Raw genomic sequence first — 26,273 nt, forward strand, 5'->3', positions numbered from 1 at the left:
AAAGCTACTATTAATTATATTAAAAATGGTTTTCTCTGGTGTGTTGTTTTTGAAATCAACCACTAAATGGTCACACATTACTGCATAGCTGAAGAATATAAAATATAATTTTTATAAACAATGACACTCCAAGAAGACAGTTGTGCCCCCACAAGATCAATGATAAAAGTACACAAAGAGAAAACCCACATAAATTAGTTTAGCTTTGCCCCTCCGATGAAGTGCAATTTAATTAATTATTTAATTAACTGAATCACTCAACAATATTTTTTGAGCACTTGCCCCGTGTCTAGCACTGGGCTAGATGATGGCAAGATAAAAATGACTAAACTATGAGCCATATCTTTAAGGATCTTAAAAACTAGTACGGAGAGATTAACTTATAAAGAATTAAAGTACACTAGAGTGTTAGAAATGCTAGGAGAGAAGCAACTGCAGCTCCAGCTGAGGCACAAAGGATGGCACACCTGGTTCTACCTGGGGAGGAAGAAACCATTAAGATTCAGAAAAACATTTCTAGAACATGTGACAGTTGAATGTTGAGAGGATATTTATCAGAGAAGAGCATTTCAGGCAGCCTGAACAATGTGAACAAAATTAGGGAGTTAGGAAATAGCATGGCTTGTCTGGAAAACTAAAAGTAGTTTAGAAAATTGAGGTGACGAGTGACAAGATCTAAAGTAGCCAGGGGTCAAGTCATAGAGGACTTTACGTTGTGCCGAGTAACTTGGATTATATCCAATGGCATTTAGTAGCCCTTGAAGGACAGTGACATGAATCAGATTTTATTTTAGAAAGATCATTTTGATGACAGCATGAAAAAGGAAGATAGGGAAGAAATAAGCCAATTTGGAGGTTACTCAGATGAGATGACAGACTGAGCAAAGGCAATAACAACACAGTGACGTAGAAGTGAAGGATCTGAGAGACATTTGGAAGGCAGAGTTGAGACAGAAAAGAATTTAGGATACCTCCTAGTTTTCTGAAGCAGGAACTGGATGGTGGCAGTCACAAACATAAAGATTCAGGACACATGATAGATAATAAGTTCAGTTGAGAGCCTGCTGAGTTTCAAGTGCCTCTGAATCATCTGGGTGGAGACAACCAAGAAAAACTTGAGCTAGAAAAATTGAATGGGGGTCTCATCTTTATAGAGATCATTGAAGCCACAAAAGTGTGCATGAGATTAATGGGTCAAATTAATAATTTGAGGCTATCATATCACACATAAACTTATTAAAGATCGTTTCTACCCCAGAGCACACTTGTGTATGTTTAAGTTCTCAATAAATATAAAATAAATTGGCAAGTTAGAGATTCTTTATATGAAGACTAGAGGCCTGATGCATGAAATTCGTGCAAGGGGTTCAGCCCTCTCAGCCACGGCGGCTTGCCTCGGCCCTCACAGCCCTGGCTTCGTCCAGGAGGACATCCAGGGAAGGTCGTTCGGCTGTCTGGTCTAATTAGCAAATTACACTTTTATTATTATAGATACTATCTATGTGTGCTAATAAGATCATTCCTTAGTGGCTAAAATATTTTTCAATAAACATTCTAATGGTGACACAGGATAACACAGACCCCTATGCAAATACTTTAGTCAGTCTGTATAGCACATCGTTTTACCAAGATAATATTGGTTATTCCTGAAAAATATCAACAGATGACAATCCTTTCCTTCAAAGACTTTACAAGGAAGATATAAAATCTGAGCAGGATGATATAAAATCTGAGCAGGAATGACTTTAATAACAACCATGTCCATAACTCAGTGGGACATACATTAGAAACAAATATTTTTTTAAAAAGCACCTAAAGAGCCCTAACCAGTTTGGCTCAGTGGATACAGCGTCGGCCTGCGGACTAAAGGGTCCCAGGTTTGATTCCGGTCAAGGGCACATACCTTGGTTGCGGGCACATCCCCAGTGGGGAGTGTGCAGGAGGCAGCTAAATCGATGTTTCTCTCTCATCGATGATTCTAACTCTCTATCCCTCGCCCTTCCTCTCTGTAAAAAAATAAAAAAGCACCTAAAGAGAAATAACACATTTGTTTAAATTAATTAATGCTGAGAAGAGCCCCAGGAAGAGTAAAAATCTAAGAGTAAAAATCTGGTGGAGTGAATGAGAGAAGTCTTCCTGGAGATGACAAGTTTTAACCAGGCTTAGAAAGTTATAACATTTTTGACAAACAGAACAATGATCAAAGGCAAAGGGGAAAGAACCAAAACTTGTTCCATGAGTAATAGTAAGATAGCTAGTGTGAGCAGTTTGTACATAACTGGAGGGTTGGGGAAACCAGGTGAAGTAGGTTCTTGGAAAATAGGCTGAAGAGTTTCATCTGCTATGACAGGGCATCACCAGAAACTCTCGGAAAAGGAAAATGATGAAAAGCTTTAATTATAAATTCACAGGATTCTACTTTTTTTTTGTACCATAACATCAAACAAATGAAACCAGTATGTTTTCAGTATCAGTACAAACTTAATGCTGGTGTTTAAAGAGTTTCCGATCTAGTTATTCTTGGCATGGTTATATAAGGCATCTCAAAACCTACATTCTGGTAACGTCAATATGCCCATCATTCTGAATCTGTCAAACTGGAAAGCAATACCCTCCTCCTTAAAAGAAGCATCTGCTTATCCTTCTGTTCCTTCATGTCTGTGTCAGGAAAAGCAAGCATTAGTTTTATGTATACAACTCTGAACTGCTTAATGTTAAACTATGGAATACTGCCAGTAAATATTATGGCAAAACTGCTCATGGACAATGAAATGTAAGACCTTTTAGAAAACCACAACTAGCTTTATCAATCTCTATTGATAATCTTTGGGCCTGAATGTCCAAAAGCCAAATGAGATGTCAAAAAAAAATAATGTAGCCACTCATCATCCTTTCTTTAACAAGGCAGCTCTCATTGACTTCCTTACTTCGATGAATACTGTTAGAGAACCAGGTATAGAAACTCACTAAATTAGCAATTACAACATGTGAGTTCTAATTTGGCTTTTTCATGAATTTTTGTGCAAGCACGAATACGACAAATGATTTATGAGCTCTTGGTTCATTTTGGTTTCTTCTATAAAAGCAGAAAGTTAGCCCTAGCTGGTTTGGTTCAGTGGATAGAGCATCCGCCTGCGGACTGAAGGGTCCCAGGTTCAATTTGGGTCAAGGGCGCATGCCAGGATTGAGGGCTCGATCCCTAGTAGGGGGCGTGCAGAAGGCAGCCAATCAATGATTTTCTCTCATCATTGATGTTTCTATCTCTTGCTCCTTCTCCCTCTCTGACATCAATAAAAATATATTTTAATAAAAGGTAGAAAGTTATTCTTTTGTATATGCGACAACATGGACAGACCTTGAGAATATTAAGCTAAGTAAAATAAGCCAGCCAGAGAAAGCTAAGAACCATATGATTTCACTCATATGTAGCATATAAAACTGAAACTCATAGATTCAGATAGCACTGTGGTAGTTACCAGAGGGAAGGGAGTGGGCAGGTGGTGGTGGGGTCGAGGGGGCTAATATATGGTGACAGGAGATGGTTTGACTTTGAATGGTGGCCAACCAGTGCAATATACTGATGTTGTATCATAGACATGTACACATGAAACCTATATGATCCTATTAACCAGTCACCCTAATAAATTTAACAAAAAATGTTAAAAAATAGAAAGTTAAAGTAAGACGATCATTAAAATACCTTTAGCAATAAAATTCCATGATTCTTCCCCTGTCCTTTATCCCAATATCACCAAGTTCTGCTCATTTTCCCTATACAAAACTATTTATATGCATTTTTATTTTCTATTTCCATTATCATCATATGATCGCAGGTCTTTATGAACCAATTTTCTTACTCATCTTTCTTCCAGGATCTCGCACCCTGTTTTATACTACATACACCATATTCTTTTCCTTTTTCCACTCTTTTCTGAACCTTAAGTGCAGAGTTAAATTAATCACACTATTCTTTCCATGATCTGTTATTATTAACTGTGAACTGTTGCTCTCATTTGTTTATTTTTGTTTTCCTGTGCATTCTCAGTCCTTCTCTCATTCTCTTCATCTTGTGGTTCACATTAAAATGTGATATATACTTTGGAGATATCTATCTATCTGCATATATATATATATGTATATATATATATATAGTAAATTATATATTGTTATTTGCATGTGTTTTTATGCTATAAATAGTATCTTTTTACTTTTAAAACACAAACCCTGTTTTATAGATCCATGTTGCTATAACTACATCTTTACATGTAAGCACATGTTTCTAAATGATGCATAGCATTCCACAGGATGCAATTACTGCACTTTACCTATCCAATCCTTGGTGACAGACACCTAGGCAGCCTCCAATTCCCTACTTCTACAAATAGTCTTATTCCACAGAGGTAATCACTAATTAAAAGTTAGGGTATGTCATTCCTGGAAATGTTTTATTTTATTCTTTTATAATACATATACAGACATTTTATTTGTCTACTATATAAGTTGATATAGACATATATCTAAACATATAGGACATATATAACTAAAATATATATACATAATCAACACACACTATTATTTAAAACATTTAAAATGTATATAAATTGCACCATTCTTTAAGCTTCTTTTGCACTTGTTATTACATTCCACATTATATTTTAGACATTGATAACTGGGTGTAAAGAAGTATTACATTACTTCAACATGAGTTTTCCTGATTGCTATGACTTTTTACCAGCCAGAATGAGTTCTATGTTTTTTAATGATTTGTATGAATCTGAAAAGAGAGTAGATTCTGAAGTACTCTTGTTAAAACCACAATGACCCCTGCAGTGGGTTGAATAGTGACTGTATCCCTCACCCCCAAATTCAGGTTTACCTGAAACTTTATTTGGAAACAAGGACTTTGTAGAAGTAATCAAGGTAAGGATCTCAAGATGTATCATCCTAGATAAGGGTGGGCTCTAAATCCTAAGACTTTTATGCTTATGAAGGAGGAGAGGGTACACAGAGACAGAAAACAAGGTCAAGTGAAGATGAAGGTGAGAGGAGATGAGAGTTATGCTGCCAGGAGCCAAGAAGTACCTCAGGCTACCAGCAGCTGCAGAGGCAAAGAAAGATTCTCCCCCAAAGCCTCGAGGAAGCACGGCTCTACTAACCCCTTGATTTCAAACATCTAGTCTCCAGAACTATGAGGAATAAATTTGTTGTTTTAAGCCACCAATGATCATTTGTTAAGGCAGGTGGGAAGCTAATACAACTTCTATGTTGCTAAATTCAATGAACTCATCCTGCTTTATCTAGCATTAATTGCACTTCACTCAGCAATCATTTTTTCCTCCTTGATATATGTCCTTCACTTAACCTCCAGGACACACTTCCTCGTGTCTCCTATCTCACTGGTCTCTGCTCAGCCTCTTTTGTTGATTCCTCCTCTTTATCCTTATGACTCTGAGCTCAGTTGTAGGTTCTTCTCTCTTTTCTATATACACTACAATTTAAAGGTATTTGTAAATGTCTGCAGCATAGAACAAAACCTTAGAGGACTACACTTCTTAATTTTAAGTATCACAAGTGAGAGGAACAAAAAGTGCCAAAATTTTTTTTGTCACTTGGAGGTATTCTTGTGAATTTATTTATGCAATGATTATTAAACCACTGGACAACAATATACATACACAGTATTAAAATGCCTGTTTAAAAACCCTTTATTGACGCCTTCTCTTCCTCTTCCCTGTCTCACTTCTCTACTCCCCTAACATCTAAATAAACTACATGCTCAGAACCCTTTTCTCAGGGTCTGCTTATGGGGGAATCCAAAGAAAGATACATGTGAAAAAATTTTATCTAAGGAATTTGATTTTCTTCTATAACCACTGGTTTTAACATCATGAAACATTCCTTCATATATATATATATATATATATATATATATAGTTGCCTCCTCACTAATAGTTTTTTTTTTTTAATTAATCCTCACCAAGGATATTTTGCCATTGATGTTCAGAGAGAGTAGAAGGGATGGGGACAAACAGAGAAACAATGATGTGAGAGAGTCACATCTACTGGTTGCCTCCAAAATGCGGGGGATTGAGCCTGCAACCAAGAACCAAGGTATGTGCCCTTGACTGGAATTGAACCCAGGACCCTTTAGTCCAAGGGCCGTGCTATCCACTGAGCAAAACTGGCTAGGGTTCACTAATAGTTTTGATTTCAGTCTCTTCCCATCCCAATAGATCACACAAATAGCTATTGACAGAAACGTAAATGGAAAGGGGGAAAATACCCATGGGAAAAATTATGGCATCATCAGTTCCTCTGAAGAAAAACAATTAGTAATACTAAAATAACAAAATTCATTTTTAAAAATACCTAAGTTGTTTTCGGAGTTTCTCGATTTCCACACTTTGTTCAGTTACTGTTTTCAGCAAGTGTTGGTTATCCTACCATAAGAAAAGAATAAGAATATTCAGTGTCAGGGAAAAAAAAGAATATTCAGTGTCAGAACATTTAAAACTGCTTCTTTAACACCCAGAAGTCAATGGAAATTTTATACATCAATAATGAACTCTCAGAAATAGAAACTAAAAAAATATATATCATCAACAATTCCATTTACTATTGCAACAAAAAATTTAAGATACTTAGGAATAAACTTAACCAAGGATGTAAAAGAGCTATACTTGGAAAACTACAGGATGTTGAAAAAAAGAGATGAGAAGATATAAACAATTGGAAGAATATACCATGTTCAGGAATTGGTAGAATTAACATCAGTAAAATGTCCATACTACCCAAAGTAATCTATAGATTCAATGCAATCTCTATTAAAATACTAATTGCATATTTCACTGATCTAGAACAAATACTCCAAAAATTTATGTGGAACCAAAAAAGACCCTCAAATAGCAGCAGCAATCTTAAGAAAGAAAGAAGAACAAAGTTGGAGGAATCACAATATCGGATATCAATTATACTACAAAGCTACTGTAATAAAAACAATTTGGTTCTGGCACAAGAACAGGCATATAGATCAATGGAACAGAACAGAGAACCCAGAAATCAAAGCAAGCCTTTATGCTTAATTAATATTTGACAAAGGAGGGAAGAGCATACAATGGAATAAAGATAGTCTCTTCAATAAATGGTGCTGGGAAAATTGGACAGGCACATGCAAAAAAATGAAACTAGACCACCAACTTACACCATATGCAGAATAAACTAATAAAAACCTGTGGTATATATTTACACAATGGAATAATATGCAGCTGTAAAAAAGAAGAAACTCTTACCCTTTGAGATAGCATGGAGGAACCTGGAGAGTATTATGCTAAGTGAAATAAGCCAGTCAGAGAAAGACCAAGTATCACATGATATCACTTATATGTGGAATCTAGTGAACAAAATAAATTGATGAACAAAACAAATCCAGAGACATAGAAACATGCAACTGACTGACATATATCAGAGGGAAGGGAGGGCAGGAAGAGATTAATGAAAGAATGTATATGGATATATGCATAGCCCATGGACAAACAATATTGCAGGGAAGGCCTGGGGGGAGGCAGGAGTGGAGTGGAGGAGGGTCAACAAGGGAAAAAAAGGGAACATCTGCAATACTTTCAACAATAAAGAGTTTAAAAGAAAGAATAAACTCAAAATGGAGAAAAGACTTAAATGTAAGTAATGAAACCATAAAAATCCTAGAATAAAATATAGGCAGCAAAATATCAGACATCTCACAGAGCAGCAATTTCACTAATACATCTCCTAGGGCAAGAGAAACAAAGGGAAAAAAATAAACAAATGGGATTACATCAAACTAAAAAGCTTCTGCACAGCAAAAGAAACCATCATCAAAATGAACAGGGAACCCACTGTATGGGAAAACATATTTGCCAATGGTACATTCGATAAGGGGTTAATTTCCAAAATATATAAAGTATTCATACAACTCAACAAAAGGAAGAAAAATATCCAACTAAAAAATGGGCAGAGGACCTGAATAGACAATTCTCTAAAGAGGACATACAAATGACCAAGAGAGAGATGAAAAAATGCTTAACATCAGTAATCATCAGAGATATGCAAATTAAAACGACAATGCAGTACCACCTCACACCAGCCAGAATGGCTACTATCAATAAATCAACAAACGACAAGTGCTGGCAAGGATATGGAGAAAAAGGAAGCATAGTATACTATGGGTGGGAATGCAGACTGGTGCAGCCACTATGGAAAACAGTGTGGAGTTTCCTCAAAAATTAAGAATGGAACTGCTGTTTGACCAAGTATTCTTACTTCTGGGAATATATCCTAAGAATCCCAAAACACCAATAAGGAAGAATATATGCACATTTATGTTCATAGCAATGTTATTTATACTAGTTAAGCTCTGGATACAGCCTAAGTGCCCATCAGTAGATGAGTGGATAAAAAAGCGATGGTACATATACACAATGGAATACTATACAGATATAAAAAGGAAGGATCTATTATCATTTGAAATAGCCTGGAGGGACATGGAAATGATTATGCTAAGTGAAATATACCAATCAGAGAAACATCACATAATCTCACTTATATGCGGAATCTAATGAGCACAATAAACTTATGAATAAAATAGAACCAGAGGCATGGAAACATGGAACAGACTGAAGAATCTCAAAGAGAAGGGGGGCGGGGTGGGGGCGAGAAGAAATTAACCAAGGAAATTATACGCATTGCCCATGAACACTGACAATAGGGTGGTGGGGGACAAAGGGAGAAAAAAAGGGGGGAATCTGTAATATTCTCAACAATAAAAATATTTTTTAAAAGGTTATGAGAAAAATAAGGCCGAAACCGGTTTGGCTCAGTGGATAGAGCGTCGGCCTGTAGACTGAAAGGTCCCGGGTTCGATTCCGGTCAAGGGCATGTACCTGGGTTGTGGGCACATTCCCAGTAGGAGATGTGCAGGAGGCAACTGATCGATGTTTCTAGCTCTCTATCTCTCCCTTCCTCTCTGTAATAAATCAATAAAATATATTTTAAAAAAAATAAGGAGTGCTCCACTAAGGAAAAAAAACAACAACAACCCTTCCTCTTTTTTAAAAAAATATATTTTATTGATTTTTTACAGAGAGGAAGGGAGAGGGATAGAGAATTAGAAACATCGATAAGAGAGAAACATCGATCAGCTGCCTCCTGCACGCCCCCTACTGGGGATGTGCCCGCAACCAAGGTACGTGCCCGCAACCAAGGTACATGCCCTTGACCAGAATCGAACCCGCGACCCTTGAGTCTGCAGGCCGACGCTCTATCCACTGAGCCAAACCGATTAGGGCAACAACCCTTCCTCTTTAAAGATTAACTCTAGGGCATACAAGTAGAAAAATAAAATGAAGTAATGACAATAATTAGTTGTTTTGAGGGTAAAATAGAACCCTGGCCATCTTTTCTTGCCTTTACTACTTCCGTGTCACCTGCTTCCCTCCAACTACCTGCATGTGCATTTCTGCCTTCTGTCTTTCTCTGGCCACCTGAGCCTCCTCTGCTCACCAACTGTGTAAAGGCTGTGGGTATTGCAGAATTCATGTCCCCACTGCTCTGGAAGAGCCTGATAACAATGAATGAAGGGAATTGGCAGAATAACTGAGTCTATACTGGCTTCCACAGTTCATTAGCAGAATTAAGTTTCAGTTACCCACAATGTTAATTCACTTGACTGTTGAAAATCCTTTATTGGCTGTCTCTCTTCCCTTCCTAGTCTCACTTCCCCACTCCCCTACTGGTGCTCCCTGTATTATCTATAATAATAAAAGTGTAATATGCTAATTAGACCAGATGTCCTTCTGGATGACCTTCCAATCGAAGGCTGAGGTGACCGCTGCAATGGGCAGAGGCAGGGGCCATGCCGCTTGCAGGAATTTCGGGCATCGGGCCTCTAGTCTCTAAATAAACTACATGCTTTGAAATCCTTTCCTCAGGGTCTACTTGTGAAGGAAACTAAAGTAAGATATGAAGCACTTTGCCATGTGTAGAAAAATTTTTCTAAGGGAACTAATTTCCTTCTGTAAGTGCTGCTTTTACCATGATGGTACAAATTCCTTATCTTTCTCTATATGCCTTAGATGCAAAGCCATATGGATGACAGTTACCTCCTAACTGACAGTCCTGATTTCAGTCTCTTCCATCCCAACGGATCATACATACATTTCTCCAGCAAAAGTTTCAGAGGCAATTTTCATTGTGCTTCTCTACCCAATACAATAGTATTGACTTTGTATTGTTAACACACCATTGTATTTCCCTCTGCCTGGGATGTCCTCCTTCTGCCAGCATTCATCCCTCCACATTCCATGTCATCCACCCAAATGTAAGGCAGAATTAACTGTTTCCTTTTTGCATTTTGATAAAATGTACTTTCTATGTACTTTTACAATATGTATTGCATTATATTTAAATACTATATTTAAAGTTTATGTATTTCTGGCTACAATATGGCTATTTTTTGAGGATTAGCTTCTCCAAGAACTTGCAGTGTCACTTAGGATATGCACCTGATTTAACACATTCTAAGTACTTATACCTTTGAGGAATGAATGAATGAATGTCTTTATGAGACCTAAAAGAAAGCCTCTGGACTACATCTTTATCTTTATGTTGGGAAATAGACTACTGCAGACCAGAATTTAGTATTCAATTAACAGACCACAATTTAAGAGACCAAGTATCACATACAGAGAAAGAACTAGAAATAAGTAGGCAAATTATACCACAGCCAAAAAATAACAACAAAAAATAGCAACAAAACCTGGGTGTAACAATGGTCACCCCTAACTGCCCCCCCTGCCAGCCTGGTTGCCCCCAACTGCCCCCCCCCTCGCTGGCCTGGTTGCCCTTCACTGGCCTCCCTGCCGGCCTGCTCGCCCCCAGTTGTCCCCTTGCCAGCCTGGTCGCCCCTCATTGCCCCGCCTGCTGGCCTGGTTGCCGCCAACTGCGCCCTCTGCCAGCCTGGTCGCCCCTCACTGCCCCACCCACCGGTCTGGTCACCTCACGCAGCCTGCTGTTCGGTCGTTTGGTCGCCCCCCGACTACCCCCCCTTCTGGCCTGGTTGCCCCACACAGCCTGCTGTTCAGTCGTTTGGTCGTCCCTCATTAACCCTGCTGCCAACTTGGTCACCCCTGCCTCCCTGCTGGCCTGGTTGCCCCCAACTGCCCCCCCTGCATGCCTGGTCACCCCTCACTAACCCCCCTGCCGGCCTGGTCACCCCATGCAGCCTGCTGCTCAGTCATTTGGTTGTCCCTCACTAACTCCCCTGCCAGCCATGTTGCCCCATGCAGGCTGTTTGGTCGTCCATTTGGTTGTTTCGGATGTGATGGGACCTGTCTCTTTATATATATAGATACTATCTTGGCACTAGCATAAATAATGCGTTTTTTTTTATTATTTGAGAGTATCTTAAAGATAAATGATGTAGAATAATTAGTAGAAATATAAATTAGAATTGTGAATTATAAGAAGCTAGTGTTGGTAACTAACACACTTAACTTAGTAGCAATCCTAGCAGAAGCTCAACAATTGCACCTGAATTTGGCCTAGTTCAGCATTTGTGAGCAGATACAAATGTGGAAGATTCATAGAATGTGGAGATTCATAAAGGTCCCAGGAAGCATCCCTCTCAGTTATCATCTACTTCAGCACTTTATTCACTGATTATTTCTTCTGTCCTGTTTGTTATATAAATGTTTTTCTTGATTTTAGAGAGAGAGGAGGGGAAAGGGATAGATAGACAGAAACATTGATGAAAGAGAAACATGGATTGCCTGCCTCCCGCATGCCCTGTACTGGGGATCAAGCCCACAACCTGGGCATGTGCCCTGACTGGGAATAGAACCTGTGACCTCCTGGTGCATGGGTCGATGCTCAAACACTGAACCGTACCGGTCAGGTGTCTTTCCTGTTTTACTAGACTGGGGCTCTGCAGATAGATGCACTTTCTCTTGCAACTACAACATCTATAACAGTGCAAGGAACTTAGTAGGTAATTAACAAATATTTTTGAGTAATTTTGTTGAGCTAAGAAAAATCTCAAAAAAGACTATGATTTCAGTACAGAGAATCTGTAGGAAATATGAACTCTTACTGTAACTACAGTCATAAAAAATATAAACTTGTACTTTCATGTACCATTCAAATCAGGGCATTTTACCTTTTGCATATTACTAATGTGCACTGGCCATGAAAGCCTTTGTACAACTATAGAAACCTATTCTTTTAATCAGTTTATTGATGTAATCAGAAAAGTTTTAAGTAGAAATTTCTTAATTTTTAAAGGAGACTTTTTCTTTATATTGATTTTTGACCTAAACTTGCCCTGGGCCTATGCTCTGAATGCACTTTGAGATGTACAAGAGCATTACAATCACTCAGCTACCTCCATTAACACTCATTAGTCTTGTTTGATCATATGTATAAACATTAAGAAACACTGTTATACTTTAAAATTTATTTTAACCATTTGCCATATTTTAACCACAGTATAGTCTTTTATTTGTTCTTTATAATACAACTCTCTTTTATCCATCCTGTTTGCTCCTTTAATATTTTTCTTGTATCTACAGTTTAAATTATAAATTTAAACTGAAACTATAAATTCTGTGCCTTAGAAATTTTTAATGTGTTCCCGTGATTACTCAAATATTCTTTTCTCATGAGTTTCATCACAATGACTTTGGGTTGTTTATAATAAAATAGGGGCTCTATTGTATAATATACCAAAGAATTACGTAACTGCACAATTCTAGGGGATATACTGAAAGAAAGAAGGAATAATTGTGATGTTAAACTATTAATTTCATATAGAAATAGGATTTCTTAATTATGGAAATCAATCATTTTGTTCTGGATTTTAATACTATTTTAAAACCCTAAGAAGTGTATTATAAAAATTATAAGTGGCTGGAAATTCTAAATGTTAACATAAGTAAAACTGGGGAAACTGATTTAATGTTTTTACAGGGTTAAGAGAAAATTTAAAAATACAGGATAAAGTTAGATAACTTACTTTTGAGGGCACAATTCTGCACTTAAACAAAGACATTTTCATTAGGTACTAACAAAAATAGCAGAATAGCAGAGTAACTAAGTAAAACAAAGAAAGGAAGGAGAATAATTACCTGAGATGTCATAATCCTATTACTCAACAATGAGGTATAATAAAATTCCAAGAAGGAAAAGAAAATGGAAGGAAAAAGAGAAAAAAAAATCTGAAAAAAAAGGAAGGAAAGAAAAGGAAAGTGAGAGGAAAAAATGGTAAAGAGAAGAAGTGGGAGGGGTGATTATATTTATTTAGGGAAAAAAAATCACAAGGAAATGTAGGTGTACCAGTTAGTTCTAGTGGTCAGTCAACTAACAAATTGTTCTTAGTGTCCTGTTATTTAAGAAATGAGGCTATTCACTGATTTAACAGTTCTCTTCCTCCTATTACACACCTACCAGTGCATGAGTCCCTTTCTTGAGGAGGTCCCAGTCTAGGTTACTCTCAGGAGAGCCTACCAAGAAACTTATGAGTATTTTCAAATTAAAATATATTTCGGATAGATGTTAGCTTTTGATCTCCAGAAAGTACTGTGAATTCTGTCATGTTATTAAATGTGAAAAAGACAGGTGAAGAGAAAAGAGTACTGCTTACCTATTTTAATTTCATGTAACAAGTTTCTTGTTGTTGACTTACATTAGCGTAAATAAATATTCATAGTGACAATTTAAAGTTTATATAAATAAGTACACTAAATGGTATTTCCACTTACCATTTCTATGCCCTCAGAATTAACATAAAATTGCTTGTTCAGTTGATGAGAATTCTACAGTAAAAAAGGTGGGGTACATAAAGAGAATTTGGTTTGCAATGCTTATTTAAAATTAAACTAAAATCAAGTTTAAAATCATTATGTCCAGTCTAGATGAAATCAGTGGCATTTCTTCTATTATTGTGTGAATTAATAGTGGAAGAAATGACAAACTTTTAAATAAATGATTACTGAAATTAAATAAGGTGGCAATATGGAAAGCAATGTAGCTATTTCTGTTTGATTTTGTTTTTTGTGAAAGCATAATCTAGAAATCAATTCATTAGTTAATAGACATGCTAGAGAGGTCCTGTCCAATATTGGAAAGCCACATTCAAACCTATACGAAACCTACAGTGCAAAACTGATTAATTTATGTTAGACAAACTTGACATCTATTTTAGTAAAAGTTCACATTTAAAGGTGTCAATTTTTACCTGGTAAGTGTGGCTCAGTGATTGAGTGTTGACCTGTGAACCAGGAGATCACAGTTCAATTCCTGGTCAGAGCACATGACTGCATGGTGGGCTCAATCCCCAGTGGGGGGCGTGCAGGAGGTGGCAGATCCATGATTCTCTCTCATCATTGATGTTTCTATCTCTCTCTCCCTCTCCCTTCCTCTCACTGCAATCAATAAATATATCCTATCTAATAATAGACAAACATGGTAATTAACTGTACCTCCGATACGCTTCCCATTGGCTAATCAGGGCGATATGCAAATTAACTGCCAACCAAGATGGCGGCCGGCAGCCAGGCAGCTGAAGCGAACAGGAGGCTTGCTTGCTCCAAGGTTCCCCGCCTGCCGCTGCCGGCCTCTGAGCTGCAGTCTAAGAAACAATGTTGCAATTATAGAAGCTAAACAAACCCCAGAAACCTGCTTTCAGCCAGCCGGGCCTCAGAGCTGGAGTTGCAACAGTGTTTCAATTATAGAAGCCAAACAAACCGAGGTCTCACAGCTGGAGCCGAGCCTCAGAGCTAAAGCCGGCTCTCAGCTCCAGTGACAGCCATAGAAGGTAAATAAATCCCAGAATAAAAAAAGAGAAAGAAAAAAAGGAGAGGTTGGGAGTTTCAGTCACCCGCCAGCCTGAAAACGGCCCTCAGCCCCTCACCCAGAATGGCCAGGCACCCCAGTGGGGACCCCCACCCTGAAGAGGGTGTAACCAGCTGCAAACAGCCATCATCCCCTCATCCAGGCTGGCCAGGCACCCCAGTGGGGACCCCCACCCTGAAGGGGCTGTGACCATCTGCAAACAGCCATCATCCCCTCATCCAGGCTGGCCAGGCACCCAAGCGGGACCCCCACCCTAATCCGGGACACCCTTCAGGACAAACCAGCCGGCCCCCACCCATGCACCAGCCTCTATCCTATATAGTAAAAGGTTAATATGCAAACTGACCCTAACAGCAGAAGGACTGGGAATGACTGGTCACTATGACATACACTGACCACCAGGGGGCAGACGCTCAATGCAGGAGCTGCCCTCTGGTGGTCAGGGCGCTCTCACATGGGAGGAGCTCTGCTCAGCCACAAGCCAGGCTGATGGCTGCCAGTACAGCAGTGGTGGTGGGAGCCTCTCCTGCCTCCTCAGCAGCGCTAAGGATGTCCGACTGCAGTTTAGGCCTGCGCTGGCAAGTGGACATCCCCCGAGGGCTGCCGGGCTGCCAGAGGGATGTCTGATTGCCATCTTAGGCCCAATCCCCCGGGGAGTGGGCCTAAGCCAGCAGGTGGTCATCCCCTGAGGGGTCCCAGACTGCGAGAGAGCACAGGCCGGACTGAGGGACCCTCCATCCCCCATTGAGTGCACAAATTTTTGTGCACCGGGCCTCTAGTATATATATAAAAGGTGTCAATTTTCATTTTATATAAAGTGTCGTCCCTATAGTTGAGCAGGTTTCTTCATTTATCACGATCCAATGAATAGTTTTTGTCTCTCTTAAGCCAGGTGGAAATGAAGACTGTAAAAGCTTTAGAGGTCTATTTATACATAACTAGAGGCCCGGTGCCCGAAATTTGTGCACTTGGGGTGGGGGGGGGGAGGTGTCCCTCAGCCTGGCCTGTGCCCTCTCACAGTCTGGGAACCCTGCGATCAATCACCCCAAATAGATAGGCCCCACACACCCGGCCAGGGCTCTTCGATGGATCGTCCCAAAGAGGTAGGCCCTGCCCACCCGCCGCAGTGCTGCCATAGGGTAGCCCGAGTCTCCCTCTTTGGGGCAATTGATTGTGCCCCACAGAGGGAGGTCCCACCCACCTGCTGCAGCCCGCTGGTCGGTGGCCTGAGCCTCCCTCTTTGGGGTGATCGTGGAGCCTCCCGATTGATCCATCGCCCCTCTGGCTGGTGGCCTGAGCCTCCCTCTACAGGGCGATCATGGGGCAATGGCTAGGCCCCCAACCAATCACATCACACCCGCCTTGGCTGGCCTGGCGCCAGTGGGTGTCATAGCATGATCATCGGGAAGGACATCCGGAAGGTTGTTTGACTGTCCGGTCTAATTAGCATATTATGCTTTTATTATTATAGATAATCTAATAGCTGCTTCTTAATACTAAATATGGCTTTCACTGCTGATCACATTTTAAAATCCAATGTACAGTAGGAACTGCTTTAATTATTAGCTCAAAAGATTTTTAACTATCCAAGATTTATTTACTGTTACATAAAGGACACACTAGAAACTTAGGTATTCCTCTCCAAAACTGAGTTTCTCCAGAATGTGATTCCTTATTGCTATACAAGAAAACCATGATAGCAAATTTTACCTTTTGTTTTCTTCCTTCAATTACTTGAATTTGGGCCTTATTCTCCTGGTAAATTTTCTTCACTTTGTCCAACTCCTGAGAAGCATTCTGCCAGAGTTCCAAAACATAATTTTTTTCCTATAAAACAAAAATATTTGAGAACTCATTAAATTATTAACTGGCTACTTACTGCATAGTACAAATTAACCATATTCTTTTGCAGAATGAATTTTCGTATAAAAGTCACAAAATTAAAAGAACATGGACAACAGTGTAGTGTTTGTGGAGGGGAAGAGAGATGGGTGGAGGTGGCAGAGGGTATAGGAGGATAGATGATGATGGGAAAAAGTAAAAATAAAGAAAAAAATGAAATAGAACTTCTGTAAAGAGGGTATAATTTAATATTTTTGGTGATATGAAGATGTATTAATAATTTAGAGAACAAAAGGTGAAAATTTCTTTGAAATTTTCTTTTTATTTAGATTTCATAGGCAAAATTAAAACTCTTAAATCAGAGATAGGGATGAAACCACTCTCCTTGTTCTTCAACACAGTGTAAGCCTTAGAAATTACTGACAAAGAAAATTGCCCCTGGCAAAATACAACTTTTTTTATATAATTGTAAAAGTAATAAATGTAATAAATGTAGAAAATTGGGAAAATACAGAAAAAGAAAATAAGAATTGCCTATAATTTTATCAGCTGATAGTAAATATTGCTAACATCTAGATATAATGATTTTTATAAACGTTAGATGTATTGATATTTATAAATGTGATTTTGGGGGAGAATTCTGTTTTTGTTTTAACAAAATTGAAAATGATACAGTTTAATGTTTGTATTATACTATTTTCACCTGGCATTTTACAACGAGAAGCTTCTCAAGTCATTATTCTTTCAATATAGCCATTCTCAAAGTGTGCTTCAGGGATCCTTGAAGTCAAAATTATGTTCATAATAATATATACATACTATTTTCCTTTTTGACTCATCTTCTGATGAGTGTAGAGTGGAGTTTCCTGAAGTTTATACGATGTGCTGTGTGATGCTGTCATCACTGATGGTTACTGGAATGTGGTCCCATGCTTCCATTCGTTTTCAAAAACATGTTTAAATTTGAAATACAATAAATACTGAAAGCTACACAACCTACAAACACAAAAATATTTTTGGGGTCTTCAATAATTCTTAGGCATTCTGATGAGGAGTCATGAAACCAAACTCACTGAGAAACACTAAAGGAGCATGTAGAGAGCATTATTTTCTTAATGCTCTCCCCAGCCACTGACATAGGGTCCCTCAGCAAGTTGATGGCAGAGTCTGGAAAAAACCTTGTGGGGAAATTTGTAGCCAATCTGCTTTCCTCCTTTTGAGTGCTCAAACTTGGACCTCACCAAATCTTCTACTAAATAACTGATCCAAATGTAGCAAAAAAGTGGGACCATCTTCAGAGATATGACAGGAGACCAAGCCAGATGCAGATGGAAAGGCAAAGAGAGGGAAGACAGGAGGAGAAAAGGGTACGGAATGAGAGTATGGTTTTAAAAAGAAAGTAAAAAAAATATGTTAAAAAAGAATAAGTAATTTTCAAGTTTATAAAATCTAGCACTGGACATTATAGCAACAAAACTACTATAAGAGAGATGCTTTTTAGAGACCTGTAATTTTGTTTGCTTGATTTTGTTTCTTGAAACTACAACATAGTAGTTTGAAACTACAAACTACTATATATTTAGTCTACATAAACATTTATAAGTCCTTCCTGATAACACTAGTCTAGAACAAAGTAAAGAACATGACTCCCTATTTTTTCCCCTTCTAATACTTTTAAAACTCAATATTAGATACATGCTCCTTATCAAGGTAAATATAGCTAGCTGATTGATCTAAAATATCACTTTCATAAGTCAATTCCAAAACCAAATTTCCAAGTAATAAAAATATGACTCTTCATATATAACCATAAAATCAAAATTGTAATACAGAATTTCTAGTCCCCTTATATAAATGAAGAAACTGAGGCACACAGCTAGAAAGTAGAATAGGGATTCAAATCCATACAAGAGATGAGATACCTTGGATATAAAATTGTAAGTTAGAATAAAATTCCCTTAGGTATAACCACAAAAAATTAGTATTGAAAATAGGATATATAGAACATGGCTTCATAAATAGTTCAATTACTATGAGGGAGGATAAAACAAGAAAAAATATAATTGTAGAAGTATCACTTTAGAAAAATATAATTCTATAATCTTTGAAAATGGAAGACAACAGTATCAGAAGAAAAATAAAAAACATAAATTTACAGAAATAGATAACTAATGATTTTTCTCTTTAAAAATTTCCTTGACATTAAATATTTTTATAAGATAAATTCATGTTAAAAGCTTTATGATTCAATTAAAATATTTATAAGAATAAAAGCTAAATATGCTAATTAGAACTGATGGCCAAACAGCTGAATGACCATCCAGACGACCTTCCGGACAAAGCCGGGTTGTAAGGGCCGAGCCCCTTGCACAAATTTCATGCATCGGGCCTCTAGTTTATACTAATAAAAGGGTAATATGCTAATTACACTAGGTCAACCGGACATCTGGACATCCGACTTCCTTCTGAATAAAGCCACGGTGGCGGGGGCTGAGGCAGAGGCGGATAGGGGCAATCAGACCAGCAGGGAGCAAGCAGTTAGGGTCAGGGTTAGGGATCAGGCCTAAACCAGCAGTCAGACATCCCCCGAGGGGTCCCAGATTGGAGAGGGTGCAGGCCCAGGCTGAGGGACACCACCCTCCATACATGAATTTCGTGCACTGGGCCTCTAGTTCATAAATAATGATTAACACAGATTTTTAAAAATATATTTTTATTGATTTCAGAGAGGAAGGGAGAGGGAGAGAGAGGTAGAAACACCATTAATGAGAGAGAATCATTGATCAGCCACCTCCCACATGCTTGATGCCACGGGAATTGAGCCCACAACTTGGGCATATGTTTCGACCGTGCATTAAACTGAGACCTCCTTGGTTCATAGGACGACTCTCAACCCCTAAGCCACACCAACCCAGGCAATTAACACAGATTTTACAAACTCTCTGTTTATTCAGGATATAATTTAAAAATATGTAAATGTCACTTACTTTATTGGCTAGTTGTAACTGTTCTTGAAGATTCCTGACTGTTTCATCATCTATGTATATATCACTTCCCATCTCTGTGCCAAAGGGAAGGGCCTCCAACTGTTTTACAACAGCATCTTTTAATTCACTGTGCAACCTTTAGAACAGTTAACATAGTAATAATCTAAATTAATTTTAGTAACAGTAATTAATATTTAAGGTTAATTAAACAAACATTTGGGTTCAAAAATCATTCTTTACATAAAAAATCATTTTTAAGCAGACCAAAAAAATTAGAAGTGTTTAATTGCCATTAAATACTGTGCTATAAGAATGAAGATATCTTACAATTTCAAAAGCATTAAATTGGTCATATGAATTCAAGTGTAATCAGTTTGTGTTTTAAACTTTCAAAAAGGTAAAATTCAGATATTATACCTTATTAATTGATAAAACAAGACATTCAGAAAAATATTTAAAATGTGATTGTGTTTTCATACAGTCAATAAAATGGAAATGGGATATGAAATCTTATAGAATTATTTGTTGTTTTCTTCATTGTGTTTCACCAAGTTTATATGACCTCTTACTCGTCTCAGTTAATAAACAGAGAATAAAATTGTTGCTAGTTATGAAATCAAGATTATTGAGGCTTTATTTTTCAGCACCTTCTTACATAAGCTTGATCATAATTCTGAAAACCTTAAATTCAACTTAATTTGAAGTAGAATTTAGGGTTTTTAGAATTACAGTCAAACGACCTAGAGAGTATTTTGCTAAATGAAATAAGCCAATCAGAGAAAAACAAGTACCATATGATTTCACTTATATGTGGAATCTAATGAACAAAATAAACTAACAAAGTGGAGACAGACTCATGGATAAAGTTGTCAGAGGGGAGAGGTTGGGGATGCTGTGTGAGAAGGGTGAAGGGATTAAGCAAAGAAAAAAAGAAAAACTCAGGGCACAGAGAACAGTATGGTGATTGCTAGAAGGAAGAGGGATGGGGAGAGATAGAAGAAGGTAAAGGGGGGATAAATGGTGATGGAAGGAGACTTGACTTGGAGTGGTAAGCATACAATACAATATACAGATGATGTACTATAGAACTGTATACCTGAAACCTATATAATTCTATTAACCAATGTCACATCAATAAATTCAATTAAAAATATTAATCTAAATTATAGATAGTTCATACTTTAAAACAACTAAAAGAAAGCACAGGAAGGTACAAATTAATAGACTGATTAAGTGTTTTATTTTAAAATGATACAAACTTAGGAGGAAAAAAGTTTCATAATATCAGAAAAACTTCAAATCAATTCATATAATTATAAGCATAAAATATTTACAATAATTATATAAATAATAAAACTAAAAACTAACATATTGTTACAAATACATATACCTATAAAAAAACTTTCAAAATAAAATGACAAATACAAAATTCAAGATAGTGTTAACCTCTTGCAGAGAGGAAGAAGGATGGGATAGAGAAGGAACACATGGATAGATGCATCAATTTGGGAACATAAGCGTAAAAATATCTATGATGTTAACATCTTCAGCAAATTTGACATAGGAAGTTTTGAAGCTTGCTGTCAATACAACAAAAGAGCATACATATCAAATCACATATATATCAACATATGTGTAACTCCATCTATTGAAAAAATCTGCATTATTAACTGGTACACCTAGTAAGTTGGATGAGTGCTTGACAGGTTTTCGTTTTATCAGTATATTTTATAACATACATACTATACACTATACTATTAATAATTGCTAACATTTATATGGTGCTCATTATGTGCCATATTTCATGTACTTTATAGACAAAAGAAAACTACAGTACAAAGAGGTTAAGTAACTTGTCCAAGGTCACATAGCTAGTAATAGAGCCAGGAATCAAATAAGAAATCAGGCCCAAGAGACCACATTCATAAACAGTATACCATATAAATAAAATATTAAATAACAACAAAATTTATCTAAGACAATAATAAAATAAACAATAGTTAATTGATATACCTTTCATTTTCCTTGATGACACTTTCAAGTTGTAGTTTCATCTCACCCACTTGTTTCTGAAAGAATAAAATATCATTGTAGTCATACATTTCCCAATTAGATCTCTATGAAGTCTCCATTCATATGCAAGCAATCATATTCTATCACACTAGTCTCCAGATAAGAAATAATTATTCTTTACTTCTAACAAGCAATCTTAAATATGAATATTTTAATGATACACAGAACTTGAGTAAACATTCACTTTGAATAAAATATAAATATTTTATAAATACATTGAGAAAATTTATAAATGTAATTCCTAGGATTTGTAGATGTTTATAGAAAAACAGATAAAAGATACTCTTCATTATGTCACTATAACAAATATCAGATGCTCCCTATACCGTGAATGCATATTTTAATTAATTCATCTTAGTTTAGGTGAAGCCCATGTAAGTGCCTGTATTTCAAAAGTCAAATGTTAATGGTGAAAAAGAAAATATGTGAAGATCTTCTTTAGCATTATTTCATTCAGGCTCTGATTCACTACTTTTATTAACTGTCTAAACTCTGCACTACACAAGGCTGCTATATAAACCAATGTAGTCACTAACATATATTTCAGTAGGGAAGAGGGTAAAAAATGACTAAAATACAAAGAAGAATAAAACATATTCTGTAAAGGGAATGAGATAAAGGTAGGATTAATTTTCCCTGAGGGGATAAAAGGATAACAGAATTTTAATAGGAAAGAAAGGGCATTTCAAGTAGGGAGAAATGTAAGGAATAGCAAAGAAGCAAAAGAATGTATAACCCAATCGGAGTGAATGGAAAGTGAAGAACAGGAAGAAGGCCAGGTAAAATCACAATTAAAACAAAACTGCAACCAACTCCTGATCTGCCCAACTGTCTTGACTGGGTACTGAGCCTAAAGGAGAGGAGGCAAGCCTGGAGGAACCTGGCAAGGGAAGGTGGGAAAGGCGATGCTCCCAGCCTTTCTCTCCACTTCCTGCCAAAGAAGCTGAAGGCAGCTTGGCCCAGAACATCAGTACCAGCTAATTCTACCTACAAAGCTGGCTCAAACAGTGAACCTTTCCCAGCTCCCTGCTGTGCCTGAATCACAATTAAGCCAAAAGTAAGGAATTTACTACCAGATAATTGAGAACTGACCATACATGGAACAATGGCAGTGAGAGATAAATTAAAAAGACAGGTGGCAGGTCTTGAATGCCACACTAACTAGGAGGTCTAGATGTTAGTGTAGCAATTATTCCCACTTTGTAATTTTTAAAAAACTGATCTTTAAAAGTTGCAACAATGTCAGAATATCTTGAAAACTATTTATTACTCAAATAATTCTTAGGTGGAAGCTGTATGCATTAGCTAGGATTAAAGGTGGATCATTACAGTCACACTAAATATTTTTTTGTGTAAAATATTTCATATTACTTAGAGGTTGGAAGGAAACTAAATCTCACATCATCAAATTTCCCCCTATTATTTACATTTTCTGGAATAAAATCTTTTTTTTTAAATGTGATTTTATTGATCTCAAAGAGGAAGGGAGAGATAGAAACATCAATGATGAGAGAGGATCATTGATTGGCTACCTCCTGCATTCCCCCCCACTGGGGATCGAGCCCAAAACCCAGGCATGTGCCCCTGACCAGGAATCGAACCCAGGACACTTCAGTCCGCAGGCTGACGCTCTATCCACTGAGCCAAACTGGCTAGGGTGAGGAAGAAAATCTTTCATATAGAAAACTATAGTGATACTTCTCTTGCTTTCAAGATATACTATTTTTTGACTGGGTCAATAAGATAAATCATAAGTACTAGTTCTAATCAATAATATCTATGTAAGCAACAATTCTTAGAAGTAACTATCAGCCTCTTTTTATCTATCTAAAGTAGCAACTATTCTTATCATAGACTCTTGGGCTTTCAGCTTCTCTTGTCATTATTCAATAATCACTCTTAGATGGAGAATGCCAAATGGAAAAAATGAAGTTAAACACCTTAGTAAAATAGCTGATTAAAACAGACAGATTATGAAAATTTAAAATTTTAAAAGTTTAATTTCAAGATAACGAGCTATTCCATTTTATAACAATTGAAACTATACGTCATTACAGCAATTCCAAAAGAGGGAATCCAGCAGAAGCACACTGGTCCTAAGAATAAAAGCAAAATGCCATTTGTGCAAAAGAGGGCTTTCTGGTGCTACTGTCCATTAGAAAGATTAAAAGACATTACTATGGTTGGCTCAAAAATTAAATGACCACAGGCATATTTTCTTCTTTTTGCATTACATTAAGTGAACCCTGCTACTGTGTCACAACTAAATTGACTTAGGGATTGGTATCTGAGCCAAACAAAATGATGAGTATATTAACACTCTAAGAGGCCATCACTTTGGTGGACTTCACTGGAACATATAGCATCTATTTAAGAAATGCTTCTGTGTGGTTATCCAACAATCAGAAAGGTCAAAATTTGCGAGGAAAATGAAAAATAATTCAGATCAAAGAAACAGATGACAAATATTAGGTATACTCTAAAAATGTAGTTAATTGAAATTCAGATAGTATCCCAAATAATAATGTGCTATACCTCTAGTTCTTCATGAACCTGCTATATACCCTAATCTTAAAAATGCTGGGACCCATGATAATCTGTCGGTATGGACAGCTTCCTCGGTTTCTTCACTCCCCTTCGCCCCTAAAATAAACCCTAATTACTAAGAAGTGTTAGAAAAAAAACTGCCACAGCTTAGCCCTATATTAGAAGTGGGTCAATAGCTTTTAAAATCTGATAGACACAATATTTGAAATTGGGGAGAAAATTCAGAATCCATATAATGGGAAATACAGATAAAATGAGGGTAAAGAGAAAGGTCTAAAAAGATGTAACGGTTTTGGGTATTTCTAGGAGGAAAATAAAGATGTAAGCAAATAATGGATTAATGGATGTTTCTACACAATTAAGAGATGCTCCTGCCAGGCAGCAGGAGCAAGGAAACACTGTATTAAAAAATAGACCAAAGATAATCTCCAAACACACACACACACACACACACACACACACACACACACAGCTAAATATTTTCTTTCTTATCAATGTTTTTTTTAAAGGGAGTCTTATTTTACTTTTTCTTATCTTATAATAAAATATTACAAAAAGCTTGATAACTATGATGTCATACCTGATAATATTTCACCTGCCCATTTAGCTCTTCCAGATGCTTATCATACTCAGTAATAAGAGGTGCTGAAAAACTAAAGAAAAAATACCAAAAAAGGAGTACTCTGTTTAATCTGGTTTAATAGCTATGTAACTTGTGAAATATATTGTACATCAAAACTTTTACTATTCTTATTATAATTTTCCCCACAGCAATCAATACTTTGCCTTTTCCCTAAACCAGGGGTTCTTACCCTTAGCTAAATTACTATTCTGTGCTGAATAATTATTTGCTGTTGGGAGATGACCTGGGCACTGCAGGACATTCAGTGGCATCTCTGGCCCCACCCAATAGATGACAGTAACATCCTCACCCTCCACAGTTGTGACAAGCAAAAATGTTTCCAGTCATTGTCAAATATTGGGGGAGGGGACAGAAGCAAAAGCACCCCAGTTGAGAACCACTCTTACAGACTATGATACTGGCTTTCTTTCCCCTTTTCAATTCAATGACAGATCATTCAAATCTAATTACTGATAGCAGACTACAAAATAAACATTCCTAATCTACGAGAATTATTTTGACAATAATTAAATGTAATTAAGAAAACAACATTTTTCTGGTAACTCAACCTTACCTTTGGTCAACTACTGAGTTTCCTAATATGTCACCTCCCTCTCCTTTGAAGGCAGCTTTCTGTAAGAGAGAATCCTGATTCTTAAAATGTTTTCTCAGATCATTCTAGCCAAAACTGACAGTAGTATAAACTAAATACAATTAAAAATTTTATAACCGCAGAAACTCTATTAATGCAATTAAAAAAGAGAGAAAGGAAAAATCATCTTTAGATTTGGTAAATTTTAACACCTATACATAATAAAAAAAAACTTGGCGTACTAAAAAACAGGAATAACTTTCTCAAATTGTTAAAAAAATATACTGACCAGAAACCTACATCAATTATTGCTCTTCATGGTGAAACATTAGAAACAATGCATTAAATTAATATAAGTATGCTTTCTACTGTTAAATGAATTATCTTATAAAGGTCTTTTCTTATGGGTATAGTAGAGGCCTGGTGCACGAAATTCATGTACAGGTAGGGTTCCTAGGTCTCGCCGGCGATCAGGGCCAATCTGTGAGGTGACTGGTGGGACAATCGGGGAAGGGGGGCCCACTGACACCTGCCTTGGCCGGCCTGGTGCCACCCGCTTGCCAGCCCTGCCCCCTGCTGCCGCTGCCAGTTGCCTCCCTCTGCGGAGCAACTGGCAGGGTGATCAAGAAGGCCCCCCACTGCCACCCGCCTTGGCTGGCCTGGGGCCTGCGGGCTGGGGGCAGCTCCGGCACTGAGCGTCTGCCCCCTGGTGTTCAGTGTGCATCAC

At 37.3% G+C, this 26,273-nt stretch overlaps 1 protein-coding gene across 1 annotated transcript in view; it reads right to left on the bottom strand.

Annotated features, from left to right (window-relative positions):
• Positions 1-26,273, bottom strand: part of SCLT1 (sodium channel and clathrin linker 1) — a 97,502-nt gene that overhangs the window by 59,250 nt on the left and 11,979 nt on the right. Inside the window, exons 3-9 of the mRNA XM_023754318.1 lie at positions 25,529-25,587; positions 24,913-24,985; positions 21,726-21,781; positions 19,713-19,848; positions 16,594-16,710; positions 13,791-13,844; positions 6,370-6,440 (exon numbers count right to left, since the gene is read on the bottom strand). Of these exons, the coding sequence (XP_023610086.1) occupies positions 6,370-6,440; positions 13,791-13,844; positions 16,594-16,710; positions 19,713-19,848; positions 21,726-21,781; positions 24,913-24,985; positions 25,529-25,587 (566 nt within the window). The remainder of the gene's footprint in view (positions 1-6,369; positions 6,441-13,790; positions 13,845-16,593; positions 16,711-19,712; positions 19,849-21,725; positions 21,782-24,912; positions 24,986-25,528; positions 25,588-26,273) is intronic.

This window comes from Myotis lucifugus, unplaced genomic scaffold (genome assembly GCF_000147115.1).
Source record: "Myotis lucifugus unplaced genomic scaffold, Myoluc2.0 scaffold_1, whole genome shotgun sequence".
Taxonomy (NCBI): Eukaryota; Metazoa; Chordata; class Mammalia; order Chiroptera; family Vespertilionidae; genus Myotis; species Myotis lucifugus.